Source organism: Centropristis striata, chromosome 5 (assembly GCF_030273125.1).
Source record: "Centropristis striata isolate RG_2023a ecotype Rhode Island chromosome 5, C.striata_1.0, whole genome shotgun sequence".
NCBI lineage: Eukaryota > Metazoa > Chordata > Actinopteri > Perciformes > Serranidae > Centropristis > Centropristis striata.
In genome coordinates this window covers 6,590,411-6,609,503 of record NC_081521.1, presented here as the reverse complement: position 1 = coordinate 6,609,503, position 19,093 = coordinate 6,590,411, and the positions used below count along the sequence as shown (strand labels likewise).

Here is a 19,093-nt window from a genome sequence, read left to right as displayed (position 1 = left end):
CAATCTCCCTCTAGCTCTTCTTTGCTGGGTTCTTATCTGATGCATATGAATGTGGCAAATTATCAAAGAAGTGATGATCTTAAAGGGGTAAAATCACATGATCTGATCAACTGAGGATGTAGGTGATTTTACCATAGGTGGCCAGTGTCATGAGGAGATGATATAGGCAAAAAAAAAAAAGACAACAAAAGACATTTTATTTATTTTAACAGTGTCACTATATATTAATCACCTTTATTTTGTTGCAAAGTATAGCAATGAAACTATGATCTTGCTTCCAAACTTTTGGCCTGTAGTGTATATACACTGTTTATTGAAATGTATTTTCTCATGCAAGACTGAAAGTATGTGTATAACTTTAAGAAAACATAGGACAATATTTCAAGTTGAGATGGCCTCGTAGTCCATTTTAACTTGCTGTGTCCCAATCAAAATACTGTAAACTCTTCACCAACTCAGCATCCGCTCAAAAAAACAGCCCCTCTGTGAAGACTCTGCCCTCCAGTTCAAAACATCATGACCTCTCTGTTTGCTCCTTAGTTCAAACAGCTTGTCTTGTTGCCTTTGACTTGAACCAGACAAAAATCTATTTGTCCTGTTAAATTTCCCATACTTACATTGCATTTGCAGCTCCTTTCCACTCCAATATTTACTCAACTATGTCAATGTGAGGATTGTAGAAATGATGGGGACTAAATCAGAAGGCTTGCTGCTGACATTATGGCCATCCAAAGACGACGGAGCATTTTTACCTCCATCGTGTCCACACTCAATCATCCACAAGAGAGAGCATTTCCACACATCTCCCAACTCAATCTCAATTAATGACGGGGGCCGAGCAGTAAATTTGGGTTATTAAAATGGCTTCAGCGCTCCATTGAGTCGGTTTAGAAGTATGTGTGTAATTAGGAAACGAGCAAACACACTGGAGCGGAGAAATGGAGTTGTTTTCAATTAAGGCCTACAAAGCAGAACGCACTTAGCTGGTGGACCAGCCAGAACTTGATAGGGCTGATTGGTGCTTAAATTGACAGGAGGAGATCTCATTACAGTAGTAGGCAAAGATGTAAATAGTTATGAACCTGTGTCTTTCACTTATTGTGATGTGGAGGTGTTCTGGGAGCCTGTCGACGTGTCATTAACAAGAAAGTGGAGGGAACATTGGATATTAAGCGACAAGAGTGTGTGCAAGTTGCATTTGTGTGTATGACATTTCAGCATACATAATCCCATTAAATGCAGTCAGTTATGGAGTGGAACGTTTGGCAGCAGTTCTGTGTTTTTCTGTTGAATATCAGCCAAAGCCTTTGTTGTGGAGCTGGCACAGTCAGAGCATGAATGAATGGATTAGATATGAGACTAAGTCACACAAGAGGGAGAAAGCTGAGGGGACCAGGAGTGGTTATGTTTCCTGCCCATATGAACTAGTTGTGACTTTATTAATGTCCATATTAATTCCCCTGCACATGGCTGTGACACAAAGACAAGTCTGACATCTTTTGGGGTCAGAGGAAGGTGTCTGAAGACGGAGAGACAAAGGGAGAGAGAAATAATTGAATATGAGAGGAAAAAAAGACACATAGCTGAAAGATAAATGTGGCAGAATCCCACTAATGCAGCGTTGGCTGCATAACGAAGGTACTGCTGTCACAAAAAATGATCTGAAAAAAAAGGCCACAGCTGCCACGGTACTACACAACCCATGGTGGTAGAAATAATATATGGAATGTAATTACTGCAGTAAGATATGTTGTTGGCAGAGGGGTGAAGTGTCGCATTGTACAGAATTGGAATAATGTAATGTGAGAAAACATGGTGATAGCAGCTTTACATTTGTCTCTCTAAGTTAGTAGGGCTGAAAGGCAAAAGACTGAGTGCTCCTTTTAATCAAAAGAACAGCATCTGTTTGCCCTTCTATGCCTACAAGCTTTTAATCCGTATGTTTCTGTTAATTTGGGTTTCCATTTGAGCTCATTCTGTGAAATTGAGAATGTGAAGGGGCACACTATACCCATTCTAAAATTTTAAGTGGGTAAAGTTAAGGTGTACATTTCTGTGGGAGATAACACTGCAGGCTACACAATACTATAAACCCTTAATAAGCTGCTTTCCATTCCACTATTTTATTTGCACTCTGCGCATTTTCTATGTGTGATTTAGACCACCAAAAGCGATTTTGCTGCAAGCTGCATTAGAACACATCATCCCAGCTAATTTCACATTAATGACAAAATCCAGAATGTTGCATATTTAAATAAGCTCGAGCAATTACAGGGTGATTATACTTGCGTCATATTGTACCGCAGGAAATTAAAACACTTATGCACCCACATGCACTGGCTCTGTTTTGCTAATACTGTTCCTACACACACACGCTACAGTGCACTGCATCGGTTAATATAAAGTTTCTTGTGTGTTTCAGTTGCGTCCGGGCGAAGCCTTCACTGTGTATCACACCAGTCCTACTCTGTCCAGTCTGTCCAAACCTGTGGTGCTGTGGACTCAGCAGGATGTCTGCAAGTGGCTTAAGAAACACTGTCCTCACAACTACCTGACCTATGTAGAGGCCTTCTCCCATCATGCCATCACAGGTACTGTACAGCACATAAAGGTTCATGCACACAAAACATCACTGGGACCATATGTGTCTGCACTCAAAAAAAGGGGCGTCTAAAAACAAGATAAAAACACTAAATCTGAGGGAAAATATCTTGCTGCATGGACAAATAATTTCACTTCACAACCAGATTTCTTAAATTAAGCTTGTTAAATCTAGAAATAAGCATGTTGAACGCTTAAAATAGGAAATTAACTCTTAAAACATGATAAATTATGTAACACTTCTAAATCTAAAGTTTTTTTTGTCTTGGTAAGAAACAAATATTTGCAGTGCACTCTGCTCGGGCCAGTTCATCGCTGCTTGCAGCTTTAATTCTTCTTGTTTTAAGAGTTAATTTCTTATTTTAAGTGTACAACATGCTTATTTCTAGATTTAATAATCTTAATTTAAGAAATCTTGTCAAGTGAAATTATCTGTCCATGCAGCAAGATCATTTCCCTCAGATTTAGTGTTTCTATCTTGTTTTTAGACACACCTTTTTTTGCGTGTGTGTGATTGTAATTCTTTTGTTGTAATGATTTAATCTTTGCATCTGTATTTAAGGGACAGTTTGGATTGTTTGAAGTTTGGAGAAACAGGCAGGAGTAAAGTAATATACTGCTGAGGACAGGGGTAGCAGCAATATATGTATTTCAGCCACCTGAAAAAGCTCTCCTAAAATAACAGGTTAGGTCAGGGGTAGGCAACCTGAGGCTCCGGGGCCACATGTGGCTCTTAAGGCCATTTGCAGTGGCTCCCTGTGGCTGTGACAACAAAATTATACAAAATGAAACAGTTATTTCTTTACATTCTAATGTTCATTTATCATTGGTGTCAGCCCAATTCTTCAGTTGTAAAAATGTGTCACTTATATATGACATTAAAAAATGTCATATTTAAATCAACTAAAATTCTTACGAAAGTCTACGGCCCGCCCGGTGCCTTAAACTTTAAATATTGCCAACTTCAAGTCTAGTTTTGAGTTGCTGCATTCTGACAAAATTATATTAAGAAATGCTCATTATGACCTATTAGTGATAGTGGTAGGCTAATTTAGACTTAGTAGGTTGTTTTATCCTATCCTGTAAGGCTGGAAATAAGGTTTGTGGCTCCATTACAACATTTTCTCTCTTTTTTTTGGCCAACTCTTTTGTTAGTAAAGGTTGCCTACCCCTGGTTTAGGTGTATGATATATATAGAATATATATATATAGAATATTTTCAACCTTGCTGTCAGAATGCCCTTTCTGGCAGGGAACTGAAGCCGTTATTTATGCTCTTTGCCCTGATCAATTTATTTGTCTGCATTATTGTGTGACTTTGGTGAATCCAAACTTACCCTTTAAAACACCAAAGTCACACAGTAACACAAACAAAATAACCAACTACAGTAGCGGTAAACCAGCAAATCCCATGTTCTGCAAAGTAAAGTTACCATTTTTGTCAAAGGAGTCTGTCGGCCTTAAAGAAGGTGTTAATCAAGACTTAATTTCCCCATCAGAAAGCGCTGTATGTGGATGTTAGTGTTGCGGTTTACGGTTAACTGTTACACACTTAATAAGTATCTCATACACTTTTAAAAAATGACTTCATTCAATGGTGCAGGAATTATAAATATGACCTTGTCTTACTGTTGCTTGACAGTGAGTTCCTCAGACTCTGTCCATTGACCTCTCTGCTCCCTTTAATCAGCACAGCAGTGGTGCTTCTGCAGAGTAAGACATTGCAAACCATAAAAGGCTTACCAAATGTCACACAAGTTTTATTTTTAGGTTTGTGGTTCCACAGCTTAGCTTTTTCAACTGGAAACAGGTTTACACCGAAATCTCTGCAAAGGAGATTTAAAAGGCATTCAAGTGAGGTAACGAAAGGAGTGCAGCCTATTTTTGGAGAAGAAAGGGAAAGCTGCAGGAAAAATGAAAAAATGGTGGGTTATCGTGCTTCGAGTTCAAACAACACCCTCGCCCACACACACACACGCACACACACACACACACACACACACACACACACACGTTTATTTGTTAGCAAGCACAAATAAACACAAATACATGCAATACACACAAGCCCAATAGACACACATGAGCAGGTACATGCAAATATGTACACACACTCACACAAATACACATATATTCACACACTGACAGACCAGACGGTAGAGCAGTTTCTTTTTTAGCGTCTCACTGAGAACAGATTGCTGTTCTGCGCCGTAGGGTCAGCCACCACTCGCTTACATTTGCATGCACACAAACACACTGGCACACAGACACGTACACACACACACTGGCTGCAGGGTCAACAATGCTGCCACCGTCATAGTTACAGCAGCTCTGATCGGATCATTTTTATTTATGTATTTTCAAACAGAGAGAAAGAGAGAGACAGAGGCTTAGATCCAATTATTCTTATGTATTCACTTGCTGATGTCCAGCTGGATTTCATTTTGCCTGGGTTATTAGCTCCTGTGTTTTTCTTGTGCAAATGTTGGGTGAATATGTCTTTTTGTTGTTGATGCATATGGTCAGCATCAAAGAACGGCATCAACAAACAGAATGATGTTGGATATCACCGAGAGCCGAGAAATGGATTCTGCGTCTGTATCATCTTAGTTCACTGACCCAAAAGTAATTGTAGCTCTCTCTGTCTCGCTGTAAGGGCACCATTACAGTGGAACAAGCTGCCTGAGGAGATCAGTGTCGTGTCTCTTGCTTTTACATTTAATATGTGTGTAGGATTCATCCATCCATTGTCATACTTTTAATCATTTTATCAAGATTGTTTATGTTGTTCTGTCTGTTTTCCTATTGTTGTAGTTGAAAAGGTTTCTATAATTCAGTTGGGTGTTGGTCAAAAGCAGGAAATAGGCTGTCAGAATATGTACGCAATGTGATTATATTTCTGTTCCACCACACAGTGATGTATGTGGAGCTCAAGATTAATCGAGCTCCCTAAATCACACCTGTGATTGCTTCTCCTAGTTGACAAGCAAGTTTGATGAAGTAAAAACGCCTCATGTTTGAATTAATGTAAAGAAGTTTGCAAGTGGTCCAGACTTGTTTGTTTTTATGTGTGTCACAAAACCTTCTTGACAATTTTTAGGTATTTGTACTCAATATCCTAGTTTGTGCGACTTCCTACTACATTTCAGAGAGAAATGTTGGACTTCACATTTGTTTGACAGCTGCAGTTATTTTGCAGAGTAAGGGTTTGCATGCTTAATAAATGATAAAGTACACATCATTGTTATTTAAAGCACTAGCTAAATGTATATCAGAGGTGGAGTAGTTTGCACCTGAAAGTAAAACCTGAAGTTCTACTAGTTAGAGATGTTCCAATACCATTTTTCCCTCCCAATACTGATTCTGATACTTGAGCTGTGGGTATACCAGTATAAAAAAATATCATACTACACTTGCATGACTGATATGATTATCATTGTGGTAAGGCCTGGCTCAGGGTAAACCCTTTGTAAAACATGAATAAATACAGCAGATTCATTATTTTTTACATTCATTTTTAAATAAAACAGTATACAAAACAGTAGTGCAACAGCAACTTAAATAAATAAATCTGAGGGTCTGGGAGCATTCTCCCCCAGAGAACATTTTTGCCCTAAAAGCCTAAATTTGGTGCCTCTTGCACATTCTATTGCCACTATTCCATCTTAATCATTGCATATTTTAGAGAATTATTATAACGGAGAATAAGGGTTCTTCTATGTTTTATTTAAGGCATCTTATTTTGACAGTCTTGTTGTCAATTCTGTGGTGGACTCTGCTAACACATCCATGTGCTCTTGTTTTGAAAGTTACATGTGTTTGCTTTTATTTTAGCTTATAATAGATTACTAATTTAATAAATTATGTGGTATAGGATCGGTGCCTGGACTCCAGTACTCGCCAGCATTTTCGGCAGTATCGGAGCAATTTCGATGCTGGTATCAGAATAGGAACAACTCTACTACTAGTGGAAATAAGGCTTTAGCAGCAAAAAGCATGTTTTATTGCTTATGCGCTCTTCATTTGTTAAAGATTAATGGTCCACTTTCTTCATTCAGAGGTTGCATGGTGTCACTTTAGGCATAAAGCATCTGTTTACCTCCACCACTTTGTTGTGACTAGCAATTGCAGTGGAGAAGTACTGCATCAGATTTAACTCAATAAAGGCAGATTGTAAAAGTTTAATGCTTGGCAGTGAAAATGTTGGCACGGCATGTGTGTGATTCACTGACAGAGGACCTGCTTTCACTTGGTATCAAAAATGTGATGTGTAACTTAATGAATGTTCAGAATAAAGACATATAATTGCATGCTTTGCATTTACACCAGGTGTTTTTATTTTCTGCATTACGTTCTGTGCACCAAGGTTATAATAGTTTGGGATTTTTCATTAGTTTTAGTTTCAATTTCGTTGTGATTTTTTGTTTTTAAATTCAGTTAGTTTTAATTCATTTTTAGAGTGAGTTTGCTAGTTTTAATTTAGTATTTATTAGTTTTAGTGTTTGTTTTGTAATGGGGTATTTGTTGGGTGGGAGATTAAAAGAGGTCACAGTAAATTTTGCCTTTATTTCCTTTGCCTTATCCATCTTCATTATGTATGAAAAAAGTTGACAAAGATGAAAACGAAGGACATTTTCACTACAATATTAGTTAGTTTTAGTTAGTTTTGTAACCCCAAAATAAAGAGTTTGCTAGTTTTAGTTAAGTTTTTATTTTTATTTCAGTGAACAAAAATGTTTTTTCAATTCTAGTTTTCGTTATTTCATTAGTTTTCGTTAACTATAATAACCTTGCTGTGCGCACTGTGATAAGAAATCACAACTTTGAAGACCTCAGGTGTCAGACAGTCAATAAACTGTCACCTGCTGCCCTTAGCTCATGTACGGATACTATAGATAGCATTTACACATTGAGATCTTATCATAAACGAAGCTAGACCACCAGCATTCCAGCTGCTGCTGCATGAATTTACACCATGCAGTAATATTCTATTTTCCCTATCATGGTATTATACCCAGATGAAGGTCACACTATTATAGCAGGTGTGATTTCAGATAGGATGGAGACACAGAAGGAACAAACAGTGGACAAATAGTTAATGTGCTGCACACTTACCTTGGTGCTCCTGTTTATACAAGCTGAGAGACATGTAATACAGTATAGGCCTTCAGGGACAGCATGGAGTGAATTGCTCTGCTATCAAAGGTTTAATCTAAAAGTTGTTCTTTTTATAAGGAAGTCTTTACCTTCCTCCCTCTCGGATTGCTTTTCAGGCGGGTTTAAGTGTCATTATTGTCCTATAGCCAAGGCAGAACTGCTTCCCACTTGCCCACAGACGTCGTTAATAAGCAATTTATTTTGAAGCCAAATTGAGAGAAGCGATCTCTATTGAAACAGCTTTTGTTTTTGTGTCTTTTCTCCCTTTGACAGCACTACTTTCCCTATCTGCAGGCAATTATTAGGAGCTGTATTAAGTCTGTCTGAGGGGAATTGATTTGAGCTCCATTCATCTGCTTTGTCTCATTTGTACACATACGCACACACATACAACACACCGACCAAGGGCAGTGGTTTTCTAGGACGCACTGGTACTGCTCTTGGCAAGCACACACCAGAGGGCTGTTGGGGAGATGGGTTGAAGAGGTTGATGAGTGTGTATGTGTGTAGACAGAGTGTGTGTGTGTGTGTGTGTGTGTGTGTGTGTGTGTGTGTGTGTAAAAAAAATGAAGCTGGGCACAAAATAAATGGAAAATTATTGTTGTTGTATCCCCAAGATAGTTGTGCTCACACAAAATGGGTTGTTCCACTCTACGTCCTGGAAACAGAGAGCACCTGGACTCTGAGGAGAAGTAAATAATCTGCCTTTAAACCACACACACACACACACACACACATTCTTGTACTTCTATCTTTGTGAGGACCCTCGTTGGAATGGTGAATTCCTTTGCAAGGTTATACTAGTTTTGCATTTTTCATTAGTTTTAGTTTAAATTTTTACTAGTTTTAGTTTTTTATGGGGTATTCATTATGTATGAAAAAAGTTGACAAAGATGAAAACAAAGGATATTTTCACTATAATTTTAGTTGGTTTTAGTTAGTTTTGTAACCACAAAATACAGTTTCAGTTAGTTAATTAATTATCTTTTTTTTTAAACATAAACCTAATTGTAACCTTTAACCCTTAAAACAAAGTCGGAAATCTAAAAAAAAAGCCTTTAAAGAAGTGAGGACCGGCCGAAATGTCCTCACTTAGCAAAAATGTCCTCACTCTCTTGGTTAAAAACGTGTTCCGGTCCTCACTATGTGGGAAGTACAAGAACACACACACACACACACACATATCCATTAAACCATTACGAGAGCTAACTGGTTTGTCATGGTTCTGTCTCCCAGGAAGTGGGGACTTGCACACAGTGGAGGTATCTATTGTCTGTATTATTCCAGCCCATCTGGTTGTCAGGCACAGACTGGCTGACAGTTCTGTCCTCATTTAGTTTGCTAGCTCCAGTGAGAGCTATATGTCATATCTCAAAGAGCTGGAATGAGAGAAAAAAATCACAATTATTGCTGCTTCCTGATATAATGTTCAGCAGTCTCTCTGCTGCCTACAAAGTATCACTTAACTTTAACAAAGCTTGGTTAATAAAAAAAGTTCCCTCAGTTCCTGCAGATAGACAGACTGGACAAGTACAATGAGCCCCGCCATGCTAAGTAACATTTGACTCCTGCTTCAATATCACTCTGAGAGATTGCATTCAATACTGAACTTTCTAAACGTTCAATACTTTCATCAAATGTATTTTTCAAGCTGAAATCCTATTTCACTTTACCTCCAGAGGAAACACACATCTATATGCACGGTGGAGTAGTTACATAGAAGAAGAAAATGAAGATTGGAATAGCTTGGGATGCAGTTTGACTTGTGAGACTGCATCGGTCGGCAGATGAGTTAACATTTGAAAACATTGGAAGACTGTCTAGAAGTCCGGCCACATGAACTGAGTTCTTTGTGGGATATGGAACTGTCAAAATGACCTGTCTTCACTAAACCCCTAAAATAAATCAGCTTGACTGAAATTTAAACCTCAAATCTATTTTGTATGAAGAAACAACCTGTCATTCATCACAAACTTTGTAAACATATCTAGGTTTTCCCTTTTCACAGTGCAGAAAGATTAATTTAATCAGTGGAATCCATTGGTTTTTATTACAACACACCTGTCATAATTGTTCTCTTTACTAAAGTATAGGTTTATTATTATTATTGCTAAAGGTTCTGCATAGATGTAAACATATTTTTTAGCAAGATACATCACTGGTGTAGCCTAAGAAAGTAGAAAAAAATGTCTTAAGCAACATATTATAATGTTGATAAATTATTTTACACCTGCTGGTTTCATGGAAATGTGAAGGGAAGGTCATAGAATTTCAAGTTGAAAAAGGACATAAGGGGGTTTTCTATGCTGTTAAACATAATGCCGGGTCAGTTTGTATGTGCCACCAGAAACTGAATTTGATTTATTTATATTTGAATTTGAATTGCTTAACTTGAATAATTGCATTAAAAAAATGAATTTTAATCACATAATTTGAATTTGTATTGTTCAATTTGAATCATTGCATTGAAAAACTGAAACTTGAAATTGAATTTATTAGCTTGGAACTGAACATTCAGTTCTCACAATTCAAATTCATTTCTCAAAATTCAATTTAAATTTTCTGTGGGTAGTTGAGGCAGAGCAATCCAGCGCAGATACACAAGAGCTCCTCTTCGGCCAATCAGCACCTCCGTTTTCTTTTGAAACATTGTTGCCACCTGGTTACCATAGCGCCTCTTCGGCCAATCAGCACCTCCGTTTTCTTTCGTAATATTTGCTGCCTCCTGGTTGCCATAGCACCTCTTCGGCCAATCAACACCTCCGTTTTCTTTCGTAACATTTGTTGCCACCTGGTTACCATAGCGCCTCTTCGGCCAATCAGCACCTCCGTTTTCTTTCGTAACATTTGTTGCCACCTGGTTGCCATAGCGCCTCTTCGCCCAATCAACACCTCCGTTTTCTTTTGTAACATTTGTTGCCACCTAGTCACTACTCACCACGAAACAGAGGAAGAAGTTAGTCTGACTTGACCATGGATGAGGCTGGAACGGAATGGAAGTGCTGATTGGCCGAAGAGGTGCCATGGCAACCGGGTGGCAACAAACGTTACCAAAAAAACAGAGCTGCTGATTGGCCGAAGAGGCGCTCTGTGTATCTTTGTCGCAGAAAATTGAAATTTTTTGTGAACTGAATTTGAATTGTGAGAACTGAATGTTCAGTTCCAAACTAATAAATTCAATTTCAAATTACAATTCAGATTCAGTTTTTCAATGCATTGATTCAAATTGAACAATACAACTTCAAATTCAGTTTTTAATGCAATTATTCAAGTTGAGCAATTCAAATTCAAATATAAATAATTCAAATTCAGTTTCTGGTGGCACATATTTCAGCCCATAAGTTTGACCCCAAAGACAACACAAGGGTTAAGAGGCGGGTATACACCAACAGAAATGCCAATAAGATAAAAACAGCATCAGCTATCTTTTTTCAAGAGTTTTGTGGTCTTGTATTAGTATCAGTTTTAGGCGACGTGGGCAAAAGATAGACGCAGAGCGATTACTTAACAACTGACCAATGTTGCTGGGGTCAAGATGTTGGGAACAGTATGACTTGTTACATGTCACATACACTTTTTTCAGATGGTTTTAGAAGCACTTAGCCCAGGCCTGGGTCCACTGAGGGTCCTAACAGACCAACCCCAGTCTATCACACTATTACACTCATAAATCTGTTCTCCACCCTCCAGCCTGTTTTTTTATGAAATATTACTACTGAGTCTGTTAAGGATATTTATATTTCATGGACTCGGAAAAGGTACAAAGTGCATTGGCCTCTATTCTCCTTTCATTTACTATTCTCCTGTCTTTTTCTCCTTTGTTCTGTCTGTTCTTTCTTCTTGTCCCTGCACTCCTCCGACAGACATGCTTATTAGCTGCTGTAGATAAATAAAGGAACAACAACACGGTTTAATGATTGTGTCACCTTATGTACAGTGTGTAGATGTGTATGTGTGTGAGAGAGAGGGACTGAAGAGACACGTTTTTTTTATGTGTACTATATGAAATATACACATACTGTAGAGGAATCAAGAGAAACACAGAGATACAGAGGATGTACTGATGTCCATGGGAAGGAAATAAGAACGAATGGAATGAAATGGAGAGTGAGCTGCATGAGTAATGAGTCTAATTATGATTTGGGCATCGTACAGAGCTGCTGCAGGTATGATGGATTCCTCTTCTGTCTGCACCGGTGAAGGACATAGTTCCCTTACCCATTGTAATCTGTGTGTGTGTATGTGTGTGTGTGTGTGTTTATTGCCACGTGAATGTCTAAGTTTTTCACTTTGCCTCTGTGTTTGTGTGAGTGCAGCTTGGTTGTAAAAGCTGTTTACTGTGGGTAATGGTATGTTAAATGTGAATGTCCCCAGGGTTAACTTCCAAACTCTGTAGTAAAAATCCAGCCAGCTTGAGCAGTCCTCCTCATGCCAGCCCTTTTACTGTACTAACTAGGAAAAATACACCTTAACACTGGGAATAAGATAGTGAATCGACAGCATAAATGCACATGCAATACATTTAGTAGGCCCTCCAAATTAATACATTTAAAGTCCCACATCCCTTTGAAATGAATATGCTTTTAAGTATGAGAGGAAATCCACATGCATATAGAAAGAATGTGCAAAGCCTTTGAAGAATGAGCTGTGTTTTGAACATGGAGAATTTTTGGAGCCCTTACATGCAGAAGCAGCATTAATAGAGGATGTCTAGTGATTTGGTATTACTTTCTAATAACACCAGGGAGTTTAGTCTATCTGTAATGCAAGTTTCAGATTTACCACTTTAAATCTCATAAATATGCACATTTTTTTCTCATAGATTTGCCACATTAGTCTAGTAAACTTTTTTCTCAAAATATTACCCCCCTCCCCCGGGTCCGTATGTTTTTTTTTTGCACATTCCACAGTTCTAATTAATCTAATCTAATTCTAATTCTGGCAGTATGCAACATCCTCCAATATTCTCGAGGGTTGAAATTTGGAATTTGCAAGTATTTTGTAGTAGGAGTGCCCTATTAAGGGTTAATCAACAACATTATGCAGAATTTAGTGTTTTCTGTGATTCAGTACCCAGACAGTTAGAGTCTAATTCACTTCTAAATTGCTGTTGAAAAGATGAACAACTATAAATGTGCATTTTTGATGACTACATTACTTGTAATGAAAAACTAGCCAACAACTTAGAAAATCTCTCGCCAGTGACTTTAATTCCAGTCTGAGATTTGCTCTTGTCCAGTGGCCTCTTGCTCGGTCATCATTTTCTTTTCTGTTCTCAGCTTTCTCTATCAACATAGGCCTACTCTTCTGTCTCTATAGGGCTGTTTCCACTACCGCCCAATACCCGGAATGAGGCGGGTCTCACTCGCCGAAACACCCCTAATTTGAATATTTTCTCCCCTGAAAAAAAAACGGTGACTGATTGGATAGATCGCTAAGTGGGATGTGACGTTGTACTCTACACAATAACAATTTGTCACACAACACCATTTGTAAAAGCCGGCGAAGCAGTGCTGCCAACTTAGCGACTTTGTTGCTATATTTAGCAACTTTTCAGATCCCCTTAGCGACTATTTTTCAAGAAAGCGACTGGAGACAAATCCAGGGACTTTTTCTGGTGTTATTGGAGACTCCTTCTTACTCTTCTTAACGAGCCGTGATGTTTAACTCTTAGTGTCCAGTCTGCAAATTGCTAATAGGCTAACAGTTAGCTCTGTAGCAGTACAGTGTGTATGTGCTGCTGCTGCAGGAGATGTTTACTTAGCTATCTCTGTTTGTTTACAACAAGCACTGGACACTCTGTGCCCAGTTAACGATGCCAGTTAATTCACGATCACTATGTTTATGATCAGCGGAGACGCTGTGCAAAATTAGCCATGCTGTTTTGTTTATGATCAGCTGCTGAGGTTGTGCACAGTTAGCGACAGCAGCTACAGTTGAGTCTCCCGTGTTTAATCCGTAGCGTATGTGACGTCACTGTCAAAACTGTTGCTAAGCGACGTCACCTCCAGAGTCTCTAAATCCCTCTGGGGGCTAACTTGTAATGGAGACACGCTGAGTGAGCGGACTTTTGAGACAGTGTGGCCTGAGACTTTTCCGGTGGCCACTTTTCCCCCTAAAGGAAACACGGCTTTTGTCCATAGAGGCTGTTAAACCTGGTTCTGTTGCCCACTTGCCTGTCTCCAGTTGAGGCATGACTCCAGGGAGTCCAGCAGCCACAATTTGCCTACTGCTGTTTTTGAGTTTGACACATTCACAGTGGGCTGCTCATGGAAAAAAGTTTGAAATTATCCCTCCATCTGATTAACTGAAATGACTAATATACAAATTAAATTTTGTGGCTCTGATGGTAATAAAAACGTGGAAAGTTGTCTGTTTTTCTAAATCAGTGGAGAAACTTCATACATATACGTCTCATTCTGGCAGGACGGGCGCTGCTGCGTTTGAACGGGGAGAAGCTGGAGAGGATGGGAATTGTCCAAGAGACCCTGAGGCAGGAGGTCCTCCAACAGGTCCTCCAGCTGCAGGTCAGAGAAGAGGTCCGCAATCTGCAGCTCCTTAGTAGAAGTAAGTAACAAGATGGTGTGTGTGAGCAACCACGTTTCTGTGTATCTCTGTCAGTAATTGTGTTTTTGTGTGAGAGGGAAAGATAAAGAAAGTGGAGGCCAGTTGGGTTTGGCTAAATTGGAAGAAGGCAGTCTGAGAGCATGTGTGCCTGCTGTGACATACGTGAAGTTGGACATCGCAGTGCAATTGTTTGTGACTGTGTGTGGTTTTATTGATGGGAGCTCATGATTTGCTGCCTTGCCTCTGAATGATGGCTTCAGTAAACACTTTTATTATCCAGCCATCAATAAACTGGCTCAGTCAATCACTGTTGACCTGGATTCAGCAGTTGACAGAGCTTACTTCTTTAAAATCTGTTGTGGCTGTTTTCTGTGTTCATTCAGGTCTACGAGTCCTCAAAGTGAAATGTCCAAACAATTTCCTTTCACAAGAAGTAGATTCCGTTTTTGCAATGAAAGGTTTCCCATAGGTTCCAAGAAGCATATTTTTTAAATTCAATATTATTATTATTAGTAATTATAAAAGATTGGGATAAGGATCAATATTTTTTTCTTTATTTTAATTGTAATGTTTTGGACATAAGTTTCTATTGCTACCATATATTTTCCTATTTTTCTGTTCTGGCTGTCATGGAGTTAATAGTTTAAATATGGAAATAGCTGAATTATACATTCAAAATATGTATACCCTTTTTATGTTTGTCGTTTTCTTTATGGGGGCGATTTAGGGATGCAGGTTTCTTATGCGGGTCCATCAGGGCCCGCTTCATGGAGAGGGGTCTGGGTAATGGGGCTGAATACACAGCAGCCTGGACCCCTCTCCATCAGGGTGGGTGTAGATGGACGTGCATGAGTTGTTGCAGGTCTGGTTCCTCAACTTGCTCTTCCTACATCTTTTCTTTAAAAAAAAAAAAAAAAAAAGATTATCCTTAGTACCCTTGTTTACTTGTATGTTGTGTATATAAATGTGTTTCAATAAAGAAATACATTTAAAATAAATGTAAAAAAAAATTAAAACATTTTAAATCAAAATTCAATATTACACCCTTTTAGAGGAATATTTAATGTTTTGATGAGTGCTGCTGTGTGAAAATTGTCATCGTTTTTCATATTTTTATGATTTTGTATCCAGATCCAAATGTACTGAGCACCAGCTATTTCACCCAGGTTTTCCTCTAGACACCATAATCTTCAAGATCATGACCTAAATTCAGCAGCAGCAGCATCCTGGCTGAGCTCATGTCTCAGAGGAGAGAGGATATGCAGCATTTAAGGGAAATATCAACATGCTTGTTACTTCAGATCTTCCAACAAGTCCTCATACCTAAATGACAGAATGTGTAATTTGCCAGTGTCAAACCTAGTTTTAAATACATGACAGTTGTGAAACAGAACTACTTGGTCATGTTTAGGCAAAAAAACTACTTGATAAAGTTTAGGAAAAGACGTTTTGGCTTTGTTATTTTAACAATCTAAAGTAACAAAACCTGCCTCCACGGTCATAATAACGACGGTCACTAGAGGTAAGCACCTAACAATAGAGAAATGTAGAAATTACAGTAAAACACTGTCAAATTGCATCAGAAATAGGGCGTAAAATAAAAAATTGCATATCACCATAATAGACACTTTTACCGTCAATCAAGGAATAGTACAAAACTTTTGAAAAACTTTTTGAAAACACACAGTTTTACTGTGAAAATATTTTTTTAAATCATGTAAAATGAAAGGACAAAAACACAAGGACACAATTACCCTAAAAATAACAGGAATATTCAGTATAAATTACAGTTTTTGCTGATATTTACATTTAAATTTACAGTAGAAAACCCACTCACTGTAATTTTTACTGTGAAGTTCTGGCAACCACAGCTGCCGGTATTTTACCGTAAATTAAACAGATTTTTTTTACAGTGTAGACGTAAAATTAAAAATTTTATATCACCGTAGTAGATGCTTTTAATTACTGTAAATCGAGGAATAGTACAAAACTTTTAAACTGTAGAAAACACAGTTTCTTTGATGTAAAATTAAAGGAGAAAAAACATATTTTCACTAGGACACAATTATCCTCAAAACAAAGGGACTATTCAGTCAAAATTACAGTTTTTGATAATATTTACATTGAAATTTACAGTAGAAAACCCAGTCACTGTAATTTTTACGATGAAATTCTGGCCGGTATTTTACCGTAAATATAACATAGTTTTTTTTTTTTTACAGTGTACCTTTAAATTTGAGGTAAGGATGATAATTCAGTTTTCAATCAAGGAACAAAAAAAGTCTGAAGGTTTTGACTGTTTTCTTTTGATTCATGGGGAATTGTTGAGTGCAAAAGCTTTTATGCACAAATAAAAAATAAAAATAACTACATAACGATCTTCTCTAAATGCTTCCATCTCCCTTGACGTGAGTGCATCTGTCCAAAATAAGTATTTTGTTAGACCAGGCAGAGCAATTACGTTGTTTATGCCGCCAACAGCTCATGATGAACTGATGGTGCAAGGGCTCTTATAATCACCAGTTACATTCAAAGAAGTAAATGAAGTGCTATTTGCAATCTGTTAAGCTCACTATTTGATCGTTCATGCTGCTCATGTTGTGACTGTTTTTTCCCCACTCTCCAGTCTGCTTTGAGGTACGAGCTTGACAGAAATAATATAAATAACTGTGGTTTTGATGCCCATTTTAATCTATCCACGACCCACCTTTGGGACCTGAAAGTGTTTTTGTAGACACAACATCGACTGCATAAGAAGCCAGAGATTTTGTGCGAGCTCTGGATCCCCACAGCAATATGAAGAGTGTGTGTGGTTGAGACAGAAAGAGGTAGATGTGATATAAAAGATAAGGAACAAAGTGCTCCAACCGTGGGATCTAAAGAGACTAAGCAAGTCATAGAAATGGGCTCCTGACTGTGAGATGACATTTAAAAAATCACTTCATCTGAAGTCATTGAATAGCACAATATACAGTGATTTAAAGAAAGCAATTCCAAAAGCTATTGAGGCAAATAACAAACAAAAACCCATTTCAAAGATCAGATAAAATGATTTCCTGCCTGAATCATGAACAGAAACGCATAAAAGAGAAGTTATTGATTTTTTTTAATGAATAAAGAAAAGTGATCAGAACAATTTGAATCACCTGACAAGAAGACCAGCTATTGTATGCAGGACTTAATTGGGCTGCTATCCAATTTTAATGAACATTACACTGCAAAAAAGCTGTGTCTGAAAACAAGATAAAAACACTATATCTGAGGGAAATTATCTTGCTGCATGGACAGATAATTTCACTTGACAAGATTTCTTAAATTAAGATAATTAAATCTAGAAATAAGCATGTTGAACGCTTAAAATAAGAAATTAACTCTTAAAACAAGATAAATTAAAGCTGCAAGCAGCGATGAACTGGCCCGAGCAGAGTGACCTGCAAATTATTTGTTTCTTACCAAGATAAAAAAAACTTTATACTTTTAAGCGTTCAACATGCTTATTTCTAGATTTAACAATCTTAATTTAAGAAATCTTGTCAAGTGAAATTATCTGTCCATGCAGCAAGATCATTTCCCTCAGATTTAGTGTTTTTATCTTGTTTTTAGACACACCTTTTTGCAGTGTACCAAAGACATACAATCCCATTCTAAATGCATGCATATGCTAAACACACAAACTATACAACCCTTTCTTTGAGCTGGTGATACTACAAAAGATCAGCACTACTTGGCAACATGTGAAATGAATATCTCCTCTATTATCAACCCAGATGCATGTGCCATTAAACCTCTGGAGTTCAGGAGAATTTGGTTCAAATTTGTCAACTGCCTATGCATTAATTTCTGTCTCTGTTTAGCATCTTTCAGTCTGTCCTTACATCACATGCATGGCTCCTTTTTCTCCACACAAACTTGGCTATCAGTCAGATTTTTCATTTTATTTTAATTAACAAAGTATAAAGCTGCCAGGAACCCAAAATACAAACAAAAGACACAGGTGTCTATGGAAATGTACCATTTATTTTATTTTTATTTTTTTACCATTTATACACATAAAAACGGCAGAAAAATAATAAATAATAAAACTGCAAAACAGTCTATTTGCATGTAAATTAAAAATAGTAATAGTTTTCATTGTAGAAAGAAAATTCACAATTTAAAAATGGTCTAGAAACATAAATGTCACACTGTGAAAGCTCCTATGATTGCACTTTCAACTGGCTTTCTCAGCTTGTCTACATATCATATATACATAAAGTTATTACTGTAAATAAAATGTGTATTTTCAATAAATAGATGGACTCCAGAGGGTTAACTCCCTCAGTCAGTATTTTTTTCATCTTTACTTATTCCTCTTAGACACTTAGTAGAAATTGTTTTTTATGGCATGCATGCCAATCAAGCATGTTGAATTCAATCAAACTAAATTAAATTGAGATATGGAATACAATTGACTGGTAAGGAGAAAGAATTAAATTGCTGTTGGACACTTCTATTAATAGAGCAATGCAAATGTAATTTGCCAGTTGAGCAGGCTCTGACTCTAAGCTGTAAGGGCAAGCTAATTTGGTGGCCTTATAAAACACCTGAGGTTCTCAGGGTTGGAGGGTATTCAGAGGTGGTAAAAGTAGAGCGGGGTGGGAAGCAGCTGGAGGGCTGATAATGGGGGTTGTTTGAGTGGTGAGTGTGATGAGGTGGTGATTAGGTGGTAGTTGAGGGCAGAGGTGCTAAAGGTCTGAGTGTGGACTGGAACATTAAAAAAACTGTTTACCAT

At 37.7% G+C, this 19,093-nt stretch overlaps 1 protein-coding gene across 1 annotated transcript in view; it reads left to right on the top strand.

Annotated features, from left to right (window-relative positions):
- samd10b (sterile alpha motif domain containing 10b) overlaps nucleotides 1-19,093 on the top strand; it is a 76,390-nt gene that overhangs the window by 46,828 nt on the left and 10,469 nt on the right. The window contains exons 3-4 of the mRNA XM_059334204.1: nucleotides 2,423-2,591; nucleotides 14,182-14,322. Coding sequence (XP_059190187.1) covers nucleotides 2,423-2,591; nucleotides 14,182-14,322 — 310 coding nt within the window. The remainder of the gene's footprint in view (nucleotides 1-2,422; nucleotides 2,592-14,181; nucleotides 14,323-19,093) is intronic.